General features: G+C 53.2%; 1 protein-coding gene across 1 annotated transcript in view; it reads left to right on the top strand.

Annotated features, from left to right (window-relative positions):
- The window catches only part of CD9 (CD9 molecule), a 32,435-nt gene extending 16,658 nt beyond the window's left edge, over positions 1-15,777 (top strand). The window contains exons 3-9 of the mRNA XM_012637880.1: positions 4,263-4,371; positions 10,600-10,697; positions 11,348-11,422; positions 13,244-13,342; positions 13,497-13,586; positions 14,181-14,264; positions 15,309-15,777. Of these exons, the coding sequence (XP_012493334.1) occupies positions 4,263-4,371; positions 10,600-10,697; positions 11,348-11,422; positions 13,244-13,342; positions 13,497-13,586; positions 14,181-14,264; positions 15,309-15,374 (621 nt within the window). The 3' untranslated portion in view covers positions 15,375-15,777. The remainder of the gene's footprint in view (positions 1-4,262; positions 4,372-10,599; positions 10,698-11,347; positions 11,423-13,243; positions 13,343-13,496; positions 13,587-14,180; positions 14,265-15,308) is intronic.
- Positions 15,778-17,785: the final 2,008 nt, after the last annotated feature.

Here is a 17,785-nt window from a genome sequence, read left to right as displayed (position 1 = left end):
CATCTTCTTCTCCGGCTTCCCCCACTAACATCTTGTGCTGCCGTGTTGCGTTTGCCACACTAGGAAACCAACACTGCTGCGTCCTGCCAGCCCAACTCCAGGCTGACTTGGATTTCACTAGTTTTCCCGCTAGTGTCCTCTTTCTGTTCCGGGATCCCTTCCAGGACACCGCATGACAGTTGTCATGTCTCCTTAATCTCCTCTGGTCTGTGGCAGTTTCTGTCTTTCCTTGTTTTCCATGACAGTTTTGAGAAGTACTGGTCAAGTGTTTTGTAGACTGTCCTCAATTTAGGTTTGTCTCATGTTTTTCTCATGGCCCGTCACCTTCTAAGAAAGTAACACGAGTAAAGAAATGAAGAAATTTCCGACAGAACAATGGGGAAAACTCTGTTTTGCTTGCTGCGCTATCAAAGGGATGGAGCCATTTTTGGCCAGATGGTAAAGGAGCTTTTCCCAACAAAACTAGAATGTTTCCATTTGGCTTTTGTTGGAGACAAAGGAGGAAACTAGGCAGACTGTGCAGGGCCTCAGGCTGGGAGTAGAGGCTCTGGACTTCTCCCCCGCCCCCACACTGAGCTCCCCATCCCCCACCCCCACCCCCACCCCTGCCAGACCGGTTAGGGACCTGGCAGGACGAGAGCAGGTATTGTGCAGCTGGGCATGGGCTTCAAACCTGCTGGGCCCGTGCACTGCTGGGCCAGAGTGAGACAGCGGCCAACGAGACTGTGTGGCCAGCATGCCTGCCACATGTCAGTTAATCAACCCGAGGGTACGCCATCAGCTCTGTGGCCCCCAGACCCCATATCCTTATTTTATGGAGTCCCCTGATAATTCACTTGGTGCCCTGTTTTAAAGGCTAGAGCTGTTTTGATTCTTGCTGCTGGTCCCTTCCCATTTAGTTTCTCCTGTTACTAATATAGCTGCGGGGAGAGCCGGGTGGGGCGGGGAAGCCCCTCTGTGCCACGCCAGAGAGTGAATTCTCCTAGGAAGCACTTTGGAGCGCTTTAGATAGTGCTGCCTGAACAACCAGGCAGGTACTGGTTATATAGTTTTGTGACCCTGTGACCCCAAGCTGTTGTGACTCAGCCAACTGGAGCGATTTCTCCAATAGCATTACAAAAAATAGGGCCACTAATGGCTTACAATGCATCCCCTCCGGCCAGTCAACTCAGTAACTTGATTGAAAAAGACAGCATGGTTCACTTCTCTGTGATTTTTGTAAACCAAGTGTTTCCAGTCCTGGCACTGGCCCTCCTCTCGCTTGGGGTTTCTTGAACCTTTTTTTTTTCTTTTTTTCTTTTCTTTTCTTTTCTTTCTGTTCTTTTCTTTTCTTTCTCACTCTGTCACCCAGGCTGGAGTGTAGTGGCATTATGATATCACTGCAACCTCGAACTCCTGGGCTCAAGTGATCCTCCTGCCTCGGCTTCCCGAGTAGCTAGGACTACAGTTGTGCACCACCACGCCCAGCTAATTTTTTTTATTTTTGTACAGTTTGGGTTTTGCTATGTCGCCCAGGCTGGTCTAAAAATTCTGGCCTCAAGTGATCTCCCAAAGTGCTGGGATTACAGATGTGAGCCACCACACCCTTCCTCCTCTCATACAGTGAGTTTGGGGCATAAGAAACTGAGACTTATTGCAGATTTTTCCAGAGCCAGCTGTTTTTCCTTCCTCATTGTAGCAAAGTGTTGTGGCTTTGACAGCCAGTGAGCATGATGTTAGGTTTGGGGCAGGATCCAAACATGGGACTTCCGACTCCCATATCTGGCCTTGTCCTTGACCGAGTGCAGACCTGAAATGCTTCCTTTCCTTTCTGGTTGCAATTCTCCAGCCCAGTGTCCCTCTGACCACCTGTACACATAGACCAGATAAAGGACTGGACGTCTAGAAATTGGCTCTGGGTCCTTAAAATTAAGGTTCTCTATAAAACAGAAGGGGCCTTACCACTTGAGGTTTCACCTGGGTGTCTGTCATTATCCAAGCGTGGAATCATTCCCAAAGGGACCCAGCTCCTGCCCGTGAGAAGCTTCTGTGCGGAGTGTGGCTTTACGTCATCTCTTGGAGCAGAGTTACTTTGCTGGCCTAGAGTGTTTTCCTTCTTTCCGTGGTGACTTGCTGCGTTTTCCCGGCAGATAAGCGGTGAGAGAGTAACTTCAGTCATCGGGGGATGAGACAACTTGGGGATGATTCCTGGATAAGCACAAGCCTAGAGCAAAAAGGACAGCAGTGAGCACTGCTGCTCTCACGTCCCAGGTGCTCACAACAGCACCACCAAGAGCAGGACGAGAGGGAGGACCAGCCCGAGAAACAGGTTGTGGCTAAGTGGTGACCAAAACTGGGCTCCCGCCTGCCGTTTTCAGGTTAACGCCTTTACCTCTGAAAGGAGGCCGCAGCCTCTGGCTTCCAATTCCCAGGGGCCTCGTGGGGCCTCCTGTGTTGGGGTGGAGGGAGGGGAAGTATTACCTTTGTTCCTTTAGCTCTCCAGGGCCCTGGGGACCTAGGCCAGGGCCTGCCACCTGCAGAGTCAAGACCCCTGAGTGTGCAGGTTCAAGCCACACCCCTGTTCTCCCCGGAATGCTCCCAGCTGGGCCCACCACTGGTGCGCTGCCTGGGGTAGTCCCGGTGGTCGGGACAGGCTCGCCTCTCCCCCACGAAGGAGTGCTCTGCTGTCTTTGGAACAGGCCAGGACACCCTCCCTCACCTGCATGTCTTTTATTAATAAGAAGGAAAACCTGACCCATGTTTGAACTCAAAGCTCTCAGGTTCATTTTAACTCTAAAATTCCTACAGCTTCATGAGTTTTTCTCTTCTCCATTGTCCAGCCATGGGGCATTTGGCGTTGTGCAGTTGTGACTATGTTTGGGGTCGCCTTACCTAAGGTGAGGGCTGAGAGGTTTGGGAGGACGCTGAGTGACTGTCCGCAGGGCTGGCAGTGCCGCGCTGGTCGGCCTTTGTGCTGATGAAGTGACGTTATTCTCCGAAAGCCCATTGGACACCTTCTTCAGAAATACTTCTAATATCATCTCCTATATTCTTTCGCCGTACTAAAGGCAAGGAAGGGCTCCATCTCGCCATTCCTGTTTTACAGATGGGAAACTGAAGCAGTAGAACTCTAAGCTGAGAATTGCAGCCCCCACGGAAACACACAGGACAGGAGCAAATCCACCTGCACCGCTGGGGCTGTGGGCAGGTGTGCGGGCTGAGGTCTGGGGTGGGCCCTCGTGCCGTTGCCATCTCCGCCCAACACGTCCACACCCACTGTCAGACCATGGGGAAAAGGAAAGAGAGGCAGCCCTCACCGGCTTCTGGAGCCAAGAATCAAGGTCCCTGGCGAGCAGGGCCCTGATGTAAGAGTGCCTCTGTTGAGGGGGGTGGACCAGCAAAACCTGGGGCCCAGCATCTCCTGCGTTCAGCCGGCCATGACACTGGAGGCCTGTGAGTCACTCGCCCAGAGAGCCCTGGTACAAGCGACGACAAGGGTGCTCAGCTGGCGCCGGGATGGAGGGGTGGCTTGGCAGGAGGCCTCCTGCCCAGCATCTAGTTCAGCCATGCCAGGCCAGGACTGGGCCTTGTGAAGAGGTTAGGGACCAGTGTGGGCAAGCGAGGCGAGCCCCCGATGTCATTTACTGTGCAGAGGGTCTCTGAGGGCACTGCAGCTGCCCTCCCTGGTGCATATGTGTCCGTGTCTATGTAGCCATCACCCAAGTTACAAGTTAGCATATCGCCAGCACCCTAGACACCCCCACCATGTGCTCCTCCCTGGGCATAAATCCTTCCCTCCACCTCACTTGAGGACAATCACTTTTCATTCTTTTATTATTTATAGGCACATATAAGCATATACATCTATGTGCGTCCCTAACCAGTGTAGTAATTTTTAACTGTATGGAATCATACTGCACGTGTTCTCGTGTTTCTTGCTATATTTGTTTAGCATCATGAGATGCACTCATGGTATTATTGTGTGTAGCTGTAGTTATCCATTTCCATGCCGTATAGTATTCCCTTGCCTATAAAAGTACCCGTCCGACTGCTGTGCTGCTGGTAGGCAGTGTTTATTCCCAGCTCGCTGGTATTTTTAGCACACGGATTGATCACACACACTCCCACTGGCTTCTGCGACTGCCAGGTGTGTGTGACGGGCGGAGACCGAGGGTGGTCCCTGAGTCCTTTGCAAGTCTCAAGTCGCACCCCTCGGCACTCGGGGGCTGAGTTGTCTGTTCCTGGCAGCCAGGATTAACGCTGATGTCCTGTGTGTCTTGCAGCTTGCGGGGATTGCAGTCCTTGCCATTGGACTATGGCTCCGATTCGACTCTCAGACCAAGAGCATCTTCGAGCAAGAAACTAACAATAATAATTCCAGCTTCTACACAGGTGAGGGGAAAGACTGGGTATATCCTCCAACTTTGGAGACTGGGTTGACCCAGGGACTTGGGCTTGGGAAGGACATGCTGTGGCCTCATTGGCCAGTTATGTCCTTTTCAAGTTTGTCATTTTTGTTTGTAGTTGTGCCCATGCATTTGCATTTGACTGATGTGGTTTCTTTTCATGCTGGCTAAGTCAGGCATTTTGACTGTTCTCTGATGTGAAGTCGGCTCTGTCAAAGTTGCACCCACTCTCGAGGATTTAAGAACCTCTGCTCTTGTCCCTCATGCTCTCTCCTAATGACATGTCTTCTTTGGCTTCATCATTCCCTTAATTCAGAAACCTCTGTCCTAGGGACCCGCGGTGCCAGGAAGAGGATAGATGGCTATTCTTCCCGTTGTGCAGATAGGGACTCTGAGGCCCAGAGGAAGGCCAGCCTCCCAGAAAACACAGCAACAGTAGGGGAGACTGCAGGGGACTCTCTCCAGCCCTTTGGACGCCTGGTGCTGGGGTAAAAGCCCTGCTGTTTAGTTCTATCTGTTTTCTAACCTGCTTTTCCTTTTGGGGAAAGGTTTCCAAGTTGAACCTGCCTGGGAGCCTCTGAACATGAACAGACTCGGAAGGTTTCTTTCTACACGCTTGGCATCTTTTCTAGCATCGTTCTGTGCCTCTGGCTGCTGTAGCACCACGTAAAAGCTTCTCTCTGAGGAGTGGGAGCCTGAGGCCTGCCAAGCACAATCTCCCGGAGTCTGGGGGAATTCAGACTCGGTCGCTGTACTTTCAGCCTAGCCTGGCGGTAGGAAACATTTCATTTGGGAGAAACAGAGGAAGCACCCTATTTTTAGGATGATGCTGCTGTCATGCTGTCAGGCTGAAAGTGTAAGTTTGGTCACTTCCCTCCCGCCCACCAAAGAAGTTATTTTTACAGTAATTTGCAGGGAGGGAGAAAGCAGCTACCTCTTTGGCCTCTGGGGACAGGCAAGGCCAGGCGGCCATGTGGACCGTCCCTTGCACCTCTTGAGCCAGGCTGGGAGGGTCTTTAGAAACAGCCTGTCTGGTTGTGTAACACCTGAGCCCTGCGGGTGGTGTTGCTGGTTTTACTGCTTTTCGTTGTTGTTAGTTGGAATTTTGGGGGGTGTGTCTCCCTATCGTCAGAAAGAAATTGAGGAAAAGAAAAGCATAATGTGTTTGTGTTTAAAAAACAAAAAAAGCTACACACAGAGTTTTTAGGGAGGTTTCTGTAGCGCCCTGACTTGTTTTAGCAGCAGAGCGTTTCTGTGCGTCTGCAGCAGGTTTGCGGCGCGTCCCGCAGGGCAGGGGGCAGGAGCGGGAGCCGAGGCAGACCCTCCACGCTCCGCCATGCTATGTGGGGCGCCGTGACCCCTGCGTGGGGAGAGCAGAGCTTCCCGCGGGAGTGGGCACCATCTCCGGCCAACTCTCCCGAGCAAGAGCCCCGTGGCCTCCTTGTGTGTCTCTCGGGAGAGAGGCTCCGTCCTCCCATTGTTCTGGCTGCTTCTAGCAACTTAGTTTTTCTTTTTTTCGTTATCCAGGCTCTATGGCCAATTCTGTATATTTTTAGATGTGGGAGGTAAGAATCTCGTTGGTAAGTGGACAGAACCGGGAGGAAGATACAAACGTTTTTTAACCCCTTCCTTTTCGTGCCAGTCACGGTCTTGCAGATCTTGTTATTTAACGCCCTTAACTCTGCAAGGAGTGTAGAATGACTCCCGTCTCATAAGTGAAGGAACGGAGGCCTAGAGAGGCTAAATAACTTGTCCAAGCTCTCACTCTCAAGAAGCAGGACTAGAATTTGAACCCAGGCCTAAAAAAGCTGCTTCCCAGACTGTCTGTGCCAGGTTGTGGGGGGGTCTCCCTATGTAGGAACAGAAAGAGTCTGTACTGACTGAAGGCTCCCCACTGGTGGGGGTGGAGTGGGGCTTTCTTGGCCTTTTGACTTCGCCCAAGGTGTAGGCAGGGAGAGAAGCCCCCACAGCCGCGGCCCTAGCCAGCAGATGGCAAGTGGGGAAGCCATGGAGGGGGTAGGAGAGTGACCAGCACTGGCGGGAGAGCTGGGGCCTGCCTAGGGGAACCTCATAGGATTCAGATCCCGAAGGTCATTGCAGGCCCCCCTGGTGGTCAGTGGTCCTCCCTGAAGTGACCAGGAAAGTGATTTGAAGGCACAATCCCAAAGAGACACAGCAACCCCTAGTTGGAGGCGGCAGCCGCTGCCCCCTTAGCTCTGCAGGGAAATACGGGTCCTTCGCAGCTGGACCCCCTTCCTGGGAAAAAGATCTGAGCTGCGAAGGCTTCTTTCTGCTTGCAGAAGCCCAGGGCACAAGGGATGATGCAAGTGACCCCAGAACATCAGCACCCCGGGTGGCTGCTTCGGTCTGGCTGGACCCTGCACTTCACTGACTGCTTTGGAAAACTGAATAATTGTCGTCCATGGGCGAAGGGCCAAGGAGGCTTCGCTCTCTGTGTCCCCCTCCCCCACTGGGCTGTGACACCAGCCTTTTGTGTTGGCCCAGAGCCCTTCTCCCAGATGAGCTTGGAGTGCCAGCTGCACCCTGGCTGCTGCTCTGACATCATGGGGTGACCATCCCTTGCACTGCGCCACTAGCTGTCTGCGGGGCAGCCCGCAGGCCAGCCCGGCCACGCCACTGACTCCTAGGAAACCTGAACGGCCCCAGGCTGTCTTTTCTCCAGGGCGCCACAGCTTCCATAGTAGAGAAGGAGCATATATAGCCAGGCAGAGACGCAAGTGCAAAACGAACTTCCCAACGTTCAGAACAGTTTATGGTGAGTGTAGAACAGCTGCCAACCTTATATGGGCCTTCTCTCCGATTCAGGCCCTGGGAGATCCAGCCCGTCAGCACTATCCATAATCCTAGCTGCAAACATGTTGGGGAACTTCGTTTTCTTGGTCCCGGGCCAGCGGCCCTTCTTAACTCCTTGGTGTCCTTCCAGAACCGTGGCCCCTGAGGGAGGGCACCCAGGGGGCTCTAACTGGAGGCCGTGGATGTCCACCCTTCCCTAGGACCGTCCCCCCATGCATGACCAGGTGCCCAGTCCAGCTTACGACCTGGGACCGTTTGTTCTGTCGCTCCATGCCGCCTTTTCCCCATCCTGAAGCCAGCACAGATTACACACCAGCTCCTCTCTGAGGCGCAGAATTACCGAGCCTGGCAAACGGAGTCCCACTGTGGCGCTTACTAACGAGGACGACCACCCAGGGGAGGGAGGGCAACCAAGAGGGAGCCCATAGGGGCAGAGTGAGGGTTCCTTTGAACCCCTGGTTGAGTTATTTGGAGATAATAAACTTTTAAGCAAGCAGAGGCCAGAGGCTCGGCCGGGTTTTGTTCTCCCCTCGAACAGGTGTGGTCAGTGCTGTTTGCAGGATGGAGCTGGGGTAGTGAGCGGAGGTTGCTGTGTCCTCTCCCCAGCCTGAGCTGAGAGGCCTGATAAACAATGAAAAACACTGTTCCATTTCTTGTGTAAAGGACACCCTGGCATATGCCACTGCTGCCTATAATGGCAGCCTGAGAAAAGCAGAATAAACAGCCCTTAAGCAAATTAATACTGTAATCCCCGAGAAGAGAAGGCTCTGTGATGGGTAACTTTTTCCATGAGTCAGACAGAAAGCTAACATTCGCTTGTTTTATAAAGGGGAACACTTTGTCATTTGTCATCGCTGGCCTTTGCTAACAAGCCTGGGGTGTCGGCTATGAGGAGCCAGTCCAAAGGGAAGCACTGGGCGGCCCTTGTAAGAAGCACCCCGAGCCCTGCGGTGGTTCTGTGACTGCCAGATGAGCCACCCTATAGCCTGACGACGTAGACAGCTGCCTGGGGAGTGCCTGTCTCTCCCCACCCCCAGAGAGGGCTCAATCGAGGCACTCCAGGTCTACAGCTATCCAAGCAAGATTTAAAGCCAACAAGACCCTTTATCTTAAAATCTTCCTCTGCCGAGCCCTGGAATGAATATTTAATATTAACCGAGGCCCATTAAGAGAATATTCTCTCTTTCTGCATGGGAAATGCTTTCTCCTTTAGTAGCTCACTTGCTGCTGATCCAACTCCCCTGGCCTCTGCCGGGGTCGCGCGGCTTAGGAACTGGAATGTGGACTTAGAGAAAACACGTCTGTCTGTTCATTCCCACTCTGCTGTATTCCATGTGCTTGTAAATCCTTGTGATCTCTTAACACCCCCTATTTATTCAGCCCCTGCTCTGGAGCTTAAAGGAGTGACCTCATCCTTCTCTGTCTTGCCCCGATGAGATGGGGAGAAACGGGGGCCATTCCACTGCCTCGGCTCGCTGGTGTCCCCATGTTAGAGCCGAGAACTGGGGGAGGCTGCCCCTCGTCCCCAGGGCCCCATGTAGGGGCTGCTCTGCCTCCCTGAGTCCAGCCCGTGGCCCCACAGCATTGGCCTGCCTAGGAGGATGGGACCTGACTCGAGGACAAGCTCCATTTGTGCCCTTGCCCAGTCTGGGCCGGGCATGCACAGGAACAATACCCATATTCATACAACATGGGGTTTGCCAGGGAGCCCACGTGACCTGACCTCACGACAGATGTGGGGGAGAAGGGGGAGGCACAGATGCTCCCTGTGTGCATTCTGCTCTGTGCCACCCGTGCACCTCAGCTACCTGCAGATTGCACCCTCTGTTGCCTGCAAAGCCTCAGCCCTGCACTCAGGGTACAGATGTGGGACACTGAGGTCACTGTGTCACCTGCTGTGAGTTCTCACCGCCTATCCTGCTGGGTATTCTGGGGAAACATCCCAGACTCTTTCTCCCTCTCTCATTTTCCGCCCCTACTACAAGGAAATCTCTCTAGTCCCAGTTAAAGGACAGTAGGGAGAGAGCAGCAAGTATATAAAATTCACCACGGTGATTAATAATTGTTGCCCATCTTTTATATTGTTGAGATGAGCAGCAGGTAGCATTTGTTGTGCACACACGGATTCTATCACTGCGCCGTCACGGCGATCCTGGAGGTAGGCATTGTTACTATCCCCGTTTTGCAGATAGAAAACTGTTGCACAGAGAGGTTAAGGGGCTTCCCCACCTGGGGAAAGCCCAGGCCCTCTGGGCTTTGGGGCTGGTGCTCTGGACGTGTGGCAACAGCCCCTCCCAAGGTTGGATAGAGCACACATGTAACCCGGGAGGCGCTGGGACTTCTCTGCTGGTTTTCTCATGGGCCTGCGTGTGGGGGTGGGGGCTGAGTAAGGTGTCCCCGCAGGACAGCTGTGGCTCCTCAAGAATGTAACTGTAGGATGGGCCCCTCTGGGCGTTCCCTGGGTAGGTTGTGGAATGAGTGGGACCGGGAGTTTGCACTGGTCTCAGTGTGGGCAAGAGTCATAGAAGTCACTGCCCTTCTCCCACCCCGTCAGCACCCAACTCACCCACCCCTTGGCAAGGAGGACCCTTTCACCCTTAACCTGGAATAACCGAGTTGCAGTTGTAAGATTTCTTAGGTGTGCTGTAGGGATCTTTTGAAATCTTCTAGCAACCTACTTTTTTAATTTTACTGGTAAGGAAATTGAGACCCAGAGAGGGAAAGTGTCTTACCCAAGGTCACAGCGCAGTTAGTAGCAGTGCTGGTACCAAAACAAGGGTCTTCCGACACCCAGCCCTGTGTCCTTTGTACTAGAGCAAATACACCTTTGCCAACACGTGCCCTTGGGCGTCACTGAGGCCACTGGCAGCAGGGTGGGGAGGCGTCCCTGTGGGAAGGAGGCGCGTGGCTGTCTGGCCTGCACAGCCCCTTCCTTCTGGAAGCTTGCTCTCACGGCACCCTCTGTGAGAGAGAGACCCACACGAGGCCTCTCAGAGCCCCAGGAGTCAGCCCGGGTCCGGAGGGTCTCCGTCAGGTAGCTCACATGGATTCATCTTGCCAGAAACAGCTGAGGGCCTGGACCGGTTTGCGTCCTGAGGAGAATGGGGGTTCCCGCGGCTATGCTCTGTCCTAGATTCGGGGCTAACGCGCACCGTCCGGAAAGGCTGAGGGTAAAGCAGGAGTGGACGTGAGGAGGCAGAGTCCTGGAAGGAAGCCGGCGGGAAGGAGACGGGCGCAGAGGTGGAGGCGGCTGTGTTTTAGGGGAAGCATCTTCCCTGAGTGAGATGAGGACAGTGAGGATGGGGAGGCGGAGCACGCAGAGGGCACAGGCACCGCAGGCGAGGCCTGAGCCTCCACGCAGACGTCTCCACCGCGGTCCTCTCCCCTGCCCTTCCCGCAGGAGTCTACATTCTGATCGGGGCCGGCGCCCTCATGATGCTGGTGGGCTTCCTGGGCTGCTGCGGCGCTGTGCAGGAGTCCCAGTGCATGCTGGGCTTGGTGAGTCCCCCTTGTCCCCGCGGCCAGCCCTGGACCTCAGCGGCACCAGACCCACAGATGTGACGGAAGGGGAGGGGGTGAGAAGGTGCCCAAAGGGCTGGGCATCGGCCGCCCTCGGCCCCCCGTTGCCCCTCTTCAGGCCCCAGCCCAGCTGGGGGGCCGGCCCCGTGCTGCCCTCGCCCTCCCTCCCCCGTGTGGGGCGGCCCCTTCCCTCTGGGAACCTGTCTTAGCACTTCCGGTAGGCAGCTAAGTGCCAGGACTCTGTTTCCCCCTTTCTCGAGGACCACGTTATCCCTGAACCCACAGGTCCCTTCGCCTTCTCTCCTGCTTGTCCCAGAATTCCTCACAATCGCCCGCAACTCCACAGCGTGTTCTCTTCCTTCACGTCCCCAAACCTCTGGGTTCCGTTGCCCACCGACCCTTAACTAACGCCTTATAAATGCCAGTTTGGGGCTGGGCTGTGGGCACCTCTTCCTGCTGCAGCTTCCGTCCTCGCCTTGGCTTAACTCTCCCTGTTCCGTGAACTTCTTCCCTGCCTCTTCTAGGCTGTTCCCCGGAGAGCTGTCGCTCTTCCTTGCTCCAAGATGCCTTTTGATGCTCTGTCTAGTTGGCTGCATCGTCCCTCACACTGGCCCCTCTTTTCCTCCTAGTTCTTCGGCTTCCTCTTGGTGATATTTGCCATCGAGATAGCCGCGGCCATCTGGGGATATTCCCACAAAGACGAGGTAGGTGTGTCCCGAGAGCTTGTGGGTCCCGAGTGGCCTGGGCTGGGGGATGGGCGTGGGGGGGGGAGGGGTCCTAGCTGGGCACCTTGGTCAGCTCTCAGCCACTGAGAGGGCCTCTCGTCTCCGCCACGTTTCCTCGCGCCTTCAGAACACGCATCCTCGAGGGCAGGGCGCGTGAGCGCTTACTCTGCCCTGTGCGGGTGTGGTGCCAGCCACAGTGCCAGCTCCTAGGCGATCAGGAACTCCTCGCTGGGTCCGAGTCTGTCTGTCTGTCACACACCGCAGTAGCCCCTTCCCCCGCTCCTGGAAACATTGCTCCAGAAAACCCGGCTTTCTGCGGGCTGGACCCACTCGCCTCCTCCTCTCATCTGTAAGCGTGTGTTCGGGTGCTACCCCCATAAGCCAAGTGCTGTGCCCAACCCTACGCAGGGTCCACAGGTGCACAAGGGGGCCCCACTTCCAGGGACTTGGCCATCTAGTGTGAGAGAAAGACATGCCTTTGACAAGTGTCATAGAAGTGATTTCTGTCCAAAGTACTATGGGATTTGAAAAGGTCGGGCAGGGAAGGGCAGTCCTCTAGCTTCATGGAGAAGGGTGCACCGACCTAAACCTTGAATGAGAGGTGGGATTTCAGGAGGAAAGTTCGTGGAGGCAGAGGGGTGGTCCCAGACAAAGGGTCTGAGCACAGCTGAGCTTGGACTTCCATGGAGAGCCCTGAAGAGTTTGGTGCCAGGATGGGCCATATCAGAGCAGTGTTTTAGGAAGAGCTACCTTGTCATGTTCAGCAGGAAGGGGAAAGGAAGGGAGGAGGCAGGGGCCCTCTCGTAATAGCTGCAGTCGTAGAAATAGGAAGAGATAATTGTAGAAGATGTCAGAAAGATGCTAAAGGAAAAATGCCGAACGTTGGTTTGTTAATTGGATATAAGAGTCGAGGGGGCAGGCATGCGTTAAACTGGGATGCACCCAGGTGCAAGAGGGTAGTGATCTAACCAGCACCTCTTCCACATTTACTCTGTACCAGACATAATGGTAAAGGCTTAACGTGCAACACCCCATTTAAATCCTCATAATAACCTATGAGATTAGGGACTAGTGTAATCTCTATCCTACATATGCAGAAACTGACGTGTAGAGAGGGTTAATAATTTGCCAAAAGTCACACCTAAGTGAAGAAACAAAGAAGATGGAAGCCTGAGGAAACAGGTCAGGAGTGGGATTTTGAATTTTTATTATTGTTATTATTTTTTAAATTTAATTTAATATTTTTTTAGAGATGAAGTCTCACTTTGTCACCCAGGCTGGAGTGCAACAGTACGATCATAGCTCACTGCAGCCTCCGACTCCCGGGCCCAGCCTCTCAAGTAGCTGGGACTACAGGCATGTGCCACCCAGCTCATTTTTCTGTTTTTTGTAGAGACGGGGCTTGCTGTGTTGTCCAGGTTGGTCTTAAACTCCTGGCCTCAAGCGATCCTCCGTCTGGGCCCCCAAGTGCTGCGATCACAGGCGTGAGCCACCATTATGCTTTAGATTGAGGAGATTCGATTTAAGAGCCAAATGTGGCTGAAGGGACCAACAAAAATACAGGCGACCAGGACAAGTGACAGGAGCTGGTTCGTGGAGGACGCGGGAGGAGCTGGAAGGCACCCAGAGGCCCTGAGACGGCGGGACTGGGGGCTTTTGTCTGCCCAGTGACGTTTGCCAACACACATGTTTGCTGGCTGGGAACTTGCAGAGAGTGAACGGGGTGGAACAGGTAACACTTGCTCGTGAGCAAGTATGTGAAAAAGCTGTGTCTGCCCCTCTCTTGTGTGTCCATCGTAGGTGATTAAGGACATCCAGGAATTGTACGAGGACACCTACAACAAGCTGAAAACCAAGGAAGGACCGCAGCGGGAAACGCTGAAAGCCATCCACTACGCGGTACGTCGTCTCGGCAGAGACCCCCTTTTCTGAAGACCCACGTGTCTTCACAATACGTCTGCACGCAGGGTGCTCGCGAGACCGCCCAGTGCATTCCTACTGCAGTCGTCTGTTTTGTTCACTCCTCGTCCCCATCCCCGCCTTCTCTGTGTAGTTGAACTGCTGTGGTTTGGCCGGGGGTGTGGAGCAATTTATCACGGACATCTGCCCCGAAAAGGACATACTCGACAGCCTCACCATGAAGGTAAACTTAGGGGCAAGACCCCGGTTGCCCCCGCCCCCTTGCGCTGGGCAAAGCCGCCGACCACTTCACAATTACCCCCTTCTACCTGTGAAAGGCTTCCCTGGGGACCATCTCTTTTCTCCCCTCCTTTGGGCCCTCCGTTCCCTCAAGGGCAACAAAACAAAGGCCAAACCAGGGGAATAACAACGTGTTTTGCTCCCCGCACCCATTGCCGCCCCAGCCCTAAAGCCGTCGAGGATGGGCATGCTTCTGAGTTTGGACTCCTTTTATTTTTAGGCTTTGTAAACGGCTCATGATTGTTAGCTAGAGTTAATGTCCAAACTCCAGAATGATAAAAAGTGACTCTACTGCCATATCAGAAATAGACCCCATCCCTCTTCCTTCCCTAACGTCCTTCCCAGATTTTAGGGACCCACTCGCCTAGCCACCTCTTGGTTCCCGTCCCACCCACTAGCCAGGACATCTCTTACCCTGGACATTCCTGTCTCCAGCCTGTCCTCTCCCCCACCCCAGTGCTCCTGGGGGCCGTGGGAGGGAGGGGTGCCCCTGGAGAGGGGATAGTGCGTGACCTGGGTCTCGGTTTGCCTCCCTAAGCCCTGCCCGACGGCCATCAAAGATGTCTTCGAGAACAAATTCCACATCATCGGCGCGGTGGGCATCGGCATTGCCGTGGTCATGGTGAGTGGCGGGGCATCTGGGCAGGGGTGGCCTTCTCGGTGGTTGACATTTATTCAGCACACACTCCCTCCAGACACTGTTTTAAGTGCTGTGCCTTTATCACCCGACTCCATCCTCTCCATACCTGCGAGGTAGGTGCTGTTAGTGTTTCTGCGTTGCAGCTAGGAGATGTGGGGGGACAGAGGTTGATAAGGTGATCGAAGCCCCTGAGCTCCTGAGTGAAGGACCCGAGGTTCGACCTCAGTGTGTCTCCAGAATCGACTCTCTTAGCCGTTAAGGGTTAGAGGCACATGTAAGGTGACGCCAGCACTGCTGGTCCCCAGAGCTCGTCTCTTCACACACCTGCTTTTCTCTTCCTCGAGGGTAGTTCCCTGGGAGCTACCTGGGTGGAGATGTTCCATTTCCTCCTGTGGGCTGCAGGGCGTCCACAGGCGGCTAATCAGCTTCCAGAAACCAAGGGCCAACCAGGTTCCCCGGGGCCAGCCCTTGTCCCAGTGAGGACCCCGCCCTTACGGGGATGGCACGGCTCACTGAGTCCTACCCCCACCTGTCCTCCTCCGCCCCTTGCAGGACTGCCCAAAGGAGAGAATTGCCTCCTTTCTTAGTGGTCATTTGTACCCCTCATGTGCATCTGAGAAAGGCTGGAAGCAGCTCTCAGTGAGACCTTTTACAATAGGCTATTAAACATACACACGAAGACGAAAGCGTAAGTGCTAACCTGTGTGGACTGTTGGAACATCTGGAATTTGAGCATGAAATTTAGCTCTGAGCTTATTTCTCACTCTGAAAGTTCTCCAGGGAAGGGTGCCGGTGCAGCTTGCATTAGCAACTGACTGCAGACCCTTGGAGTCCCACCAGGCCAGCCGTCCCTCCTGTTATCTGGCCTACATCTCTCCTGCTTCAATGCATTTTAATTCATTTGGCCTCGTGGATGCCATTCTCCTAGTCATGTGTCATGGACTGAATGACTCAGGTCTTTCCCTTGCCCTCAGCCTTCCTTCAGACAGCACTGCCCTGTTCCTGACACTATGCCCTGACTTGCAGATCTTCGGCATGATCTTCAGTATGATCCTGTGCTGTGCTATCCGCAGAAGCCGAGAGATGGTCTAGAGTCAGCTTATGTCCCTGAGCAGGAAAGTCTACCCCAGAAGACTATTGGGATTTTTTTGGATTTTTGCCACTAATTTTAGTATTCATTCTGCATTTCTAAACCAAAAAAGTTATTGTATGTTTGTCTTTTAATGCTTTATTCGAATTGATATTTGTAGCTGGGGGGTGGGGGGGTCTGGTTTGCTTTTGGTTTATATTTTTTTGGTTGTTCGTTTTTGCTTGTTATGTTAAGCAGAAGTCCTGCAATGAAAGGTACTATATTTGCTAGACTCTAGACAAAAGATACTGTACATAAAGAGAATTTTTTTTCTTTAAATAGATAAAAATGTCTATCAAATTTAATCAGGTTGTAACTTATATTGAAGACAATTTGATACATAATAAAAGATATGACAATATCCTGGACTGGTTTCTGGTTTTGTTTTCTTTCATTTTTTTTTTTTAGAGCTATTTAGTTTTCAGATGTCTTTCAGCTGCTCTTTACTCTAACTGCATGCATAGGAGAGGCAGGTGGCGAGGTTGGTGTCCCTGCTCTACTAAGGAAGGAATTGAGCCGCAGACACGTGAAAGGATTTGGATCCAGCGCCACACACTTGTTCACAGAAGAGTCAGCATTGAGGCCGGGCGCGATGGCTCACGCCTGTAATCCTAGCTCTCTGGGAGGCCGAGGAGGGCAGATTGTTTGAGCTCAGGAGTTCGAGACCAGCCTGAGCAAGAGCGAGACCCCGTCTCTACTAAAAATAGAAAGAAATTAATCGGACAACTAAAAATAGATAGAAAAAATTAGCCGGGCATGGTGGCGCATGCCTGTAGTCCCAGCTACTCGGGAGGCTGAGGCAGGAGGATCCTTGAGCCCAGGAGTTTGAGGTTGCTGTGAGCTAGGCTGACTCCACGGCACTCTAGCCCGGGCAACACAGTGAGACTCTGTCTCAAAAAAAAAAAAAAAAAGGAAGAGTCAGCATCGGAACCTCAGCCCCAGGCTCTTCATTCGGCAGCGTGTGCTATCCTGGGGCTACAGTAGTGCCCACGTGCACCGTGGTGGCAGGGACTTCGCTTTACTCACTGCCAAGAACCTCGTGTCTGGTGTATAGTATTAGGTGCTCACTTTTTCTTTTTTCTTTTTCTTTGAGACAGAGTCTCACTCTGTTGCCCTAAGTAGAGTGCCATGGCGTCAGCCTGGCTCACAGCAACCTCCAATTCCTGGGCTCAAGTGATCCTCCTGCCTCAGCCTCCCGGGTAGCTGGGACTACAGGCACGTGCCACAGCGCCCAGCTAATTTTTCTGTTTTTAGTAGAGACTGGGTTTCACTCTTGCTCAGGCTGGTCTCAAACTCCTGAGCTCAAGCAATCCTCCCTCTTCGGCCTCGAAGATTGCTAGGATTATAGGTGTGAGCCACCGCACCCAGCCTCACTTTTTCTTATCAATTAATATTTGTTGGTTGAATGAATAAATGAGTATGCACCCATCAGGGCTTAATCAGAGAAGCAGAACCACTGAGAGATACGTGCATGAAGGGATTGTTGCAGGAATTTGACCTCACACGATCTTTGGGGCTGGTTAAGCAGATCCTGCTGACAGTTGGGAAGGACAGATGGTGGGAGATGAGGGACGTGGGCCAAAGCCCATGAAGATAGACACGTCCGCGTCCACTCCTGACGGCAGTGGTGTGGGTCCTGCAGAGGCCGGACCCTCCGTGGTGTAGCTCAGCACTCACGGCCCGGGTCCTGGAGGTGCTGAGGCAGAGCTGTCCGAGAAACAAGATTGTGTGAGCTGTGAAGTGACTGCGGCTTCATCTCCCACCTACAGCCTGCCACGGGGGCCTGCCTCGTGCCCCTTGCTAACTGGAAACACAGGAAGGGGAATTTTGGGAAGTGCAGCTCAGCTTAAGCAGGTGGCCGGGTCACACAGTCGTGGCAATCCAGCTTGGGCAGGCAGAGTGGGGTAAGCACCGGAGAGGGGAAGTACAGAGGCGGAGGAAACCAATTTTTATTTTCCACCCCTCGATTCAGTTTGGGTTTGTTCTTAACATTAAAAAAAGAAAAATGAGAAAAAAGAGTCTATGTCTCTGAATGCCATTACATTAAAAAAAAATCAAAACACCCATGTTCATAGCAGCGTCATTCACAGTAGCCAAAAGGTGGAAACAACCCAAACGTCCATCCACAGATGAACAGACAAGCAAAAGGTGGTCTATCCGGACAAGGGACTATTGCACAGCCTTGAAAAGGAATGAAATTCTGACCCATGCTGCCATCTTGAACACATTGTGCTCAGGGAAATAAACCAGACACCAAAGAGCAAATATTCCATAATTCCTGTTACATGCGGTACCTAGAACAGGTAAATTCACCGAAACAAAGTAGATTAGAGCTGACCAGAGGCTGGTGGGGAGGGGAGAATAGCAGGTCAAA

Source organism: Propithecus coquereli, unplaced genomic scaffold, assembly GCF_000956105.1.
Source record: "Propithecus coquereli isolate 6110/MARCELLA unplaced genomic scaffold, Pcoq_1.0 Scaffold124, whole genome shotgun sequence".
NCBI lineage: Eukaryota > Metazoa > Chordata > Mammalia > Primates > Indriidae > Propithecus > Propithecus coquereli.
Note: the sequence above shows the minus strand (reverse complement) of the source record. Positions and strands in the feature narration are given on the sequence as shown.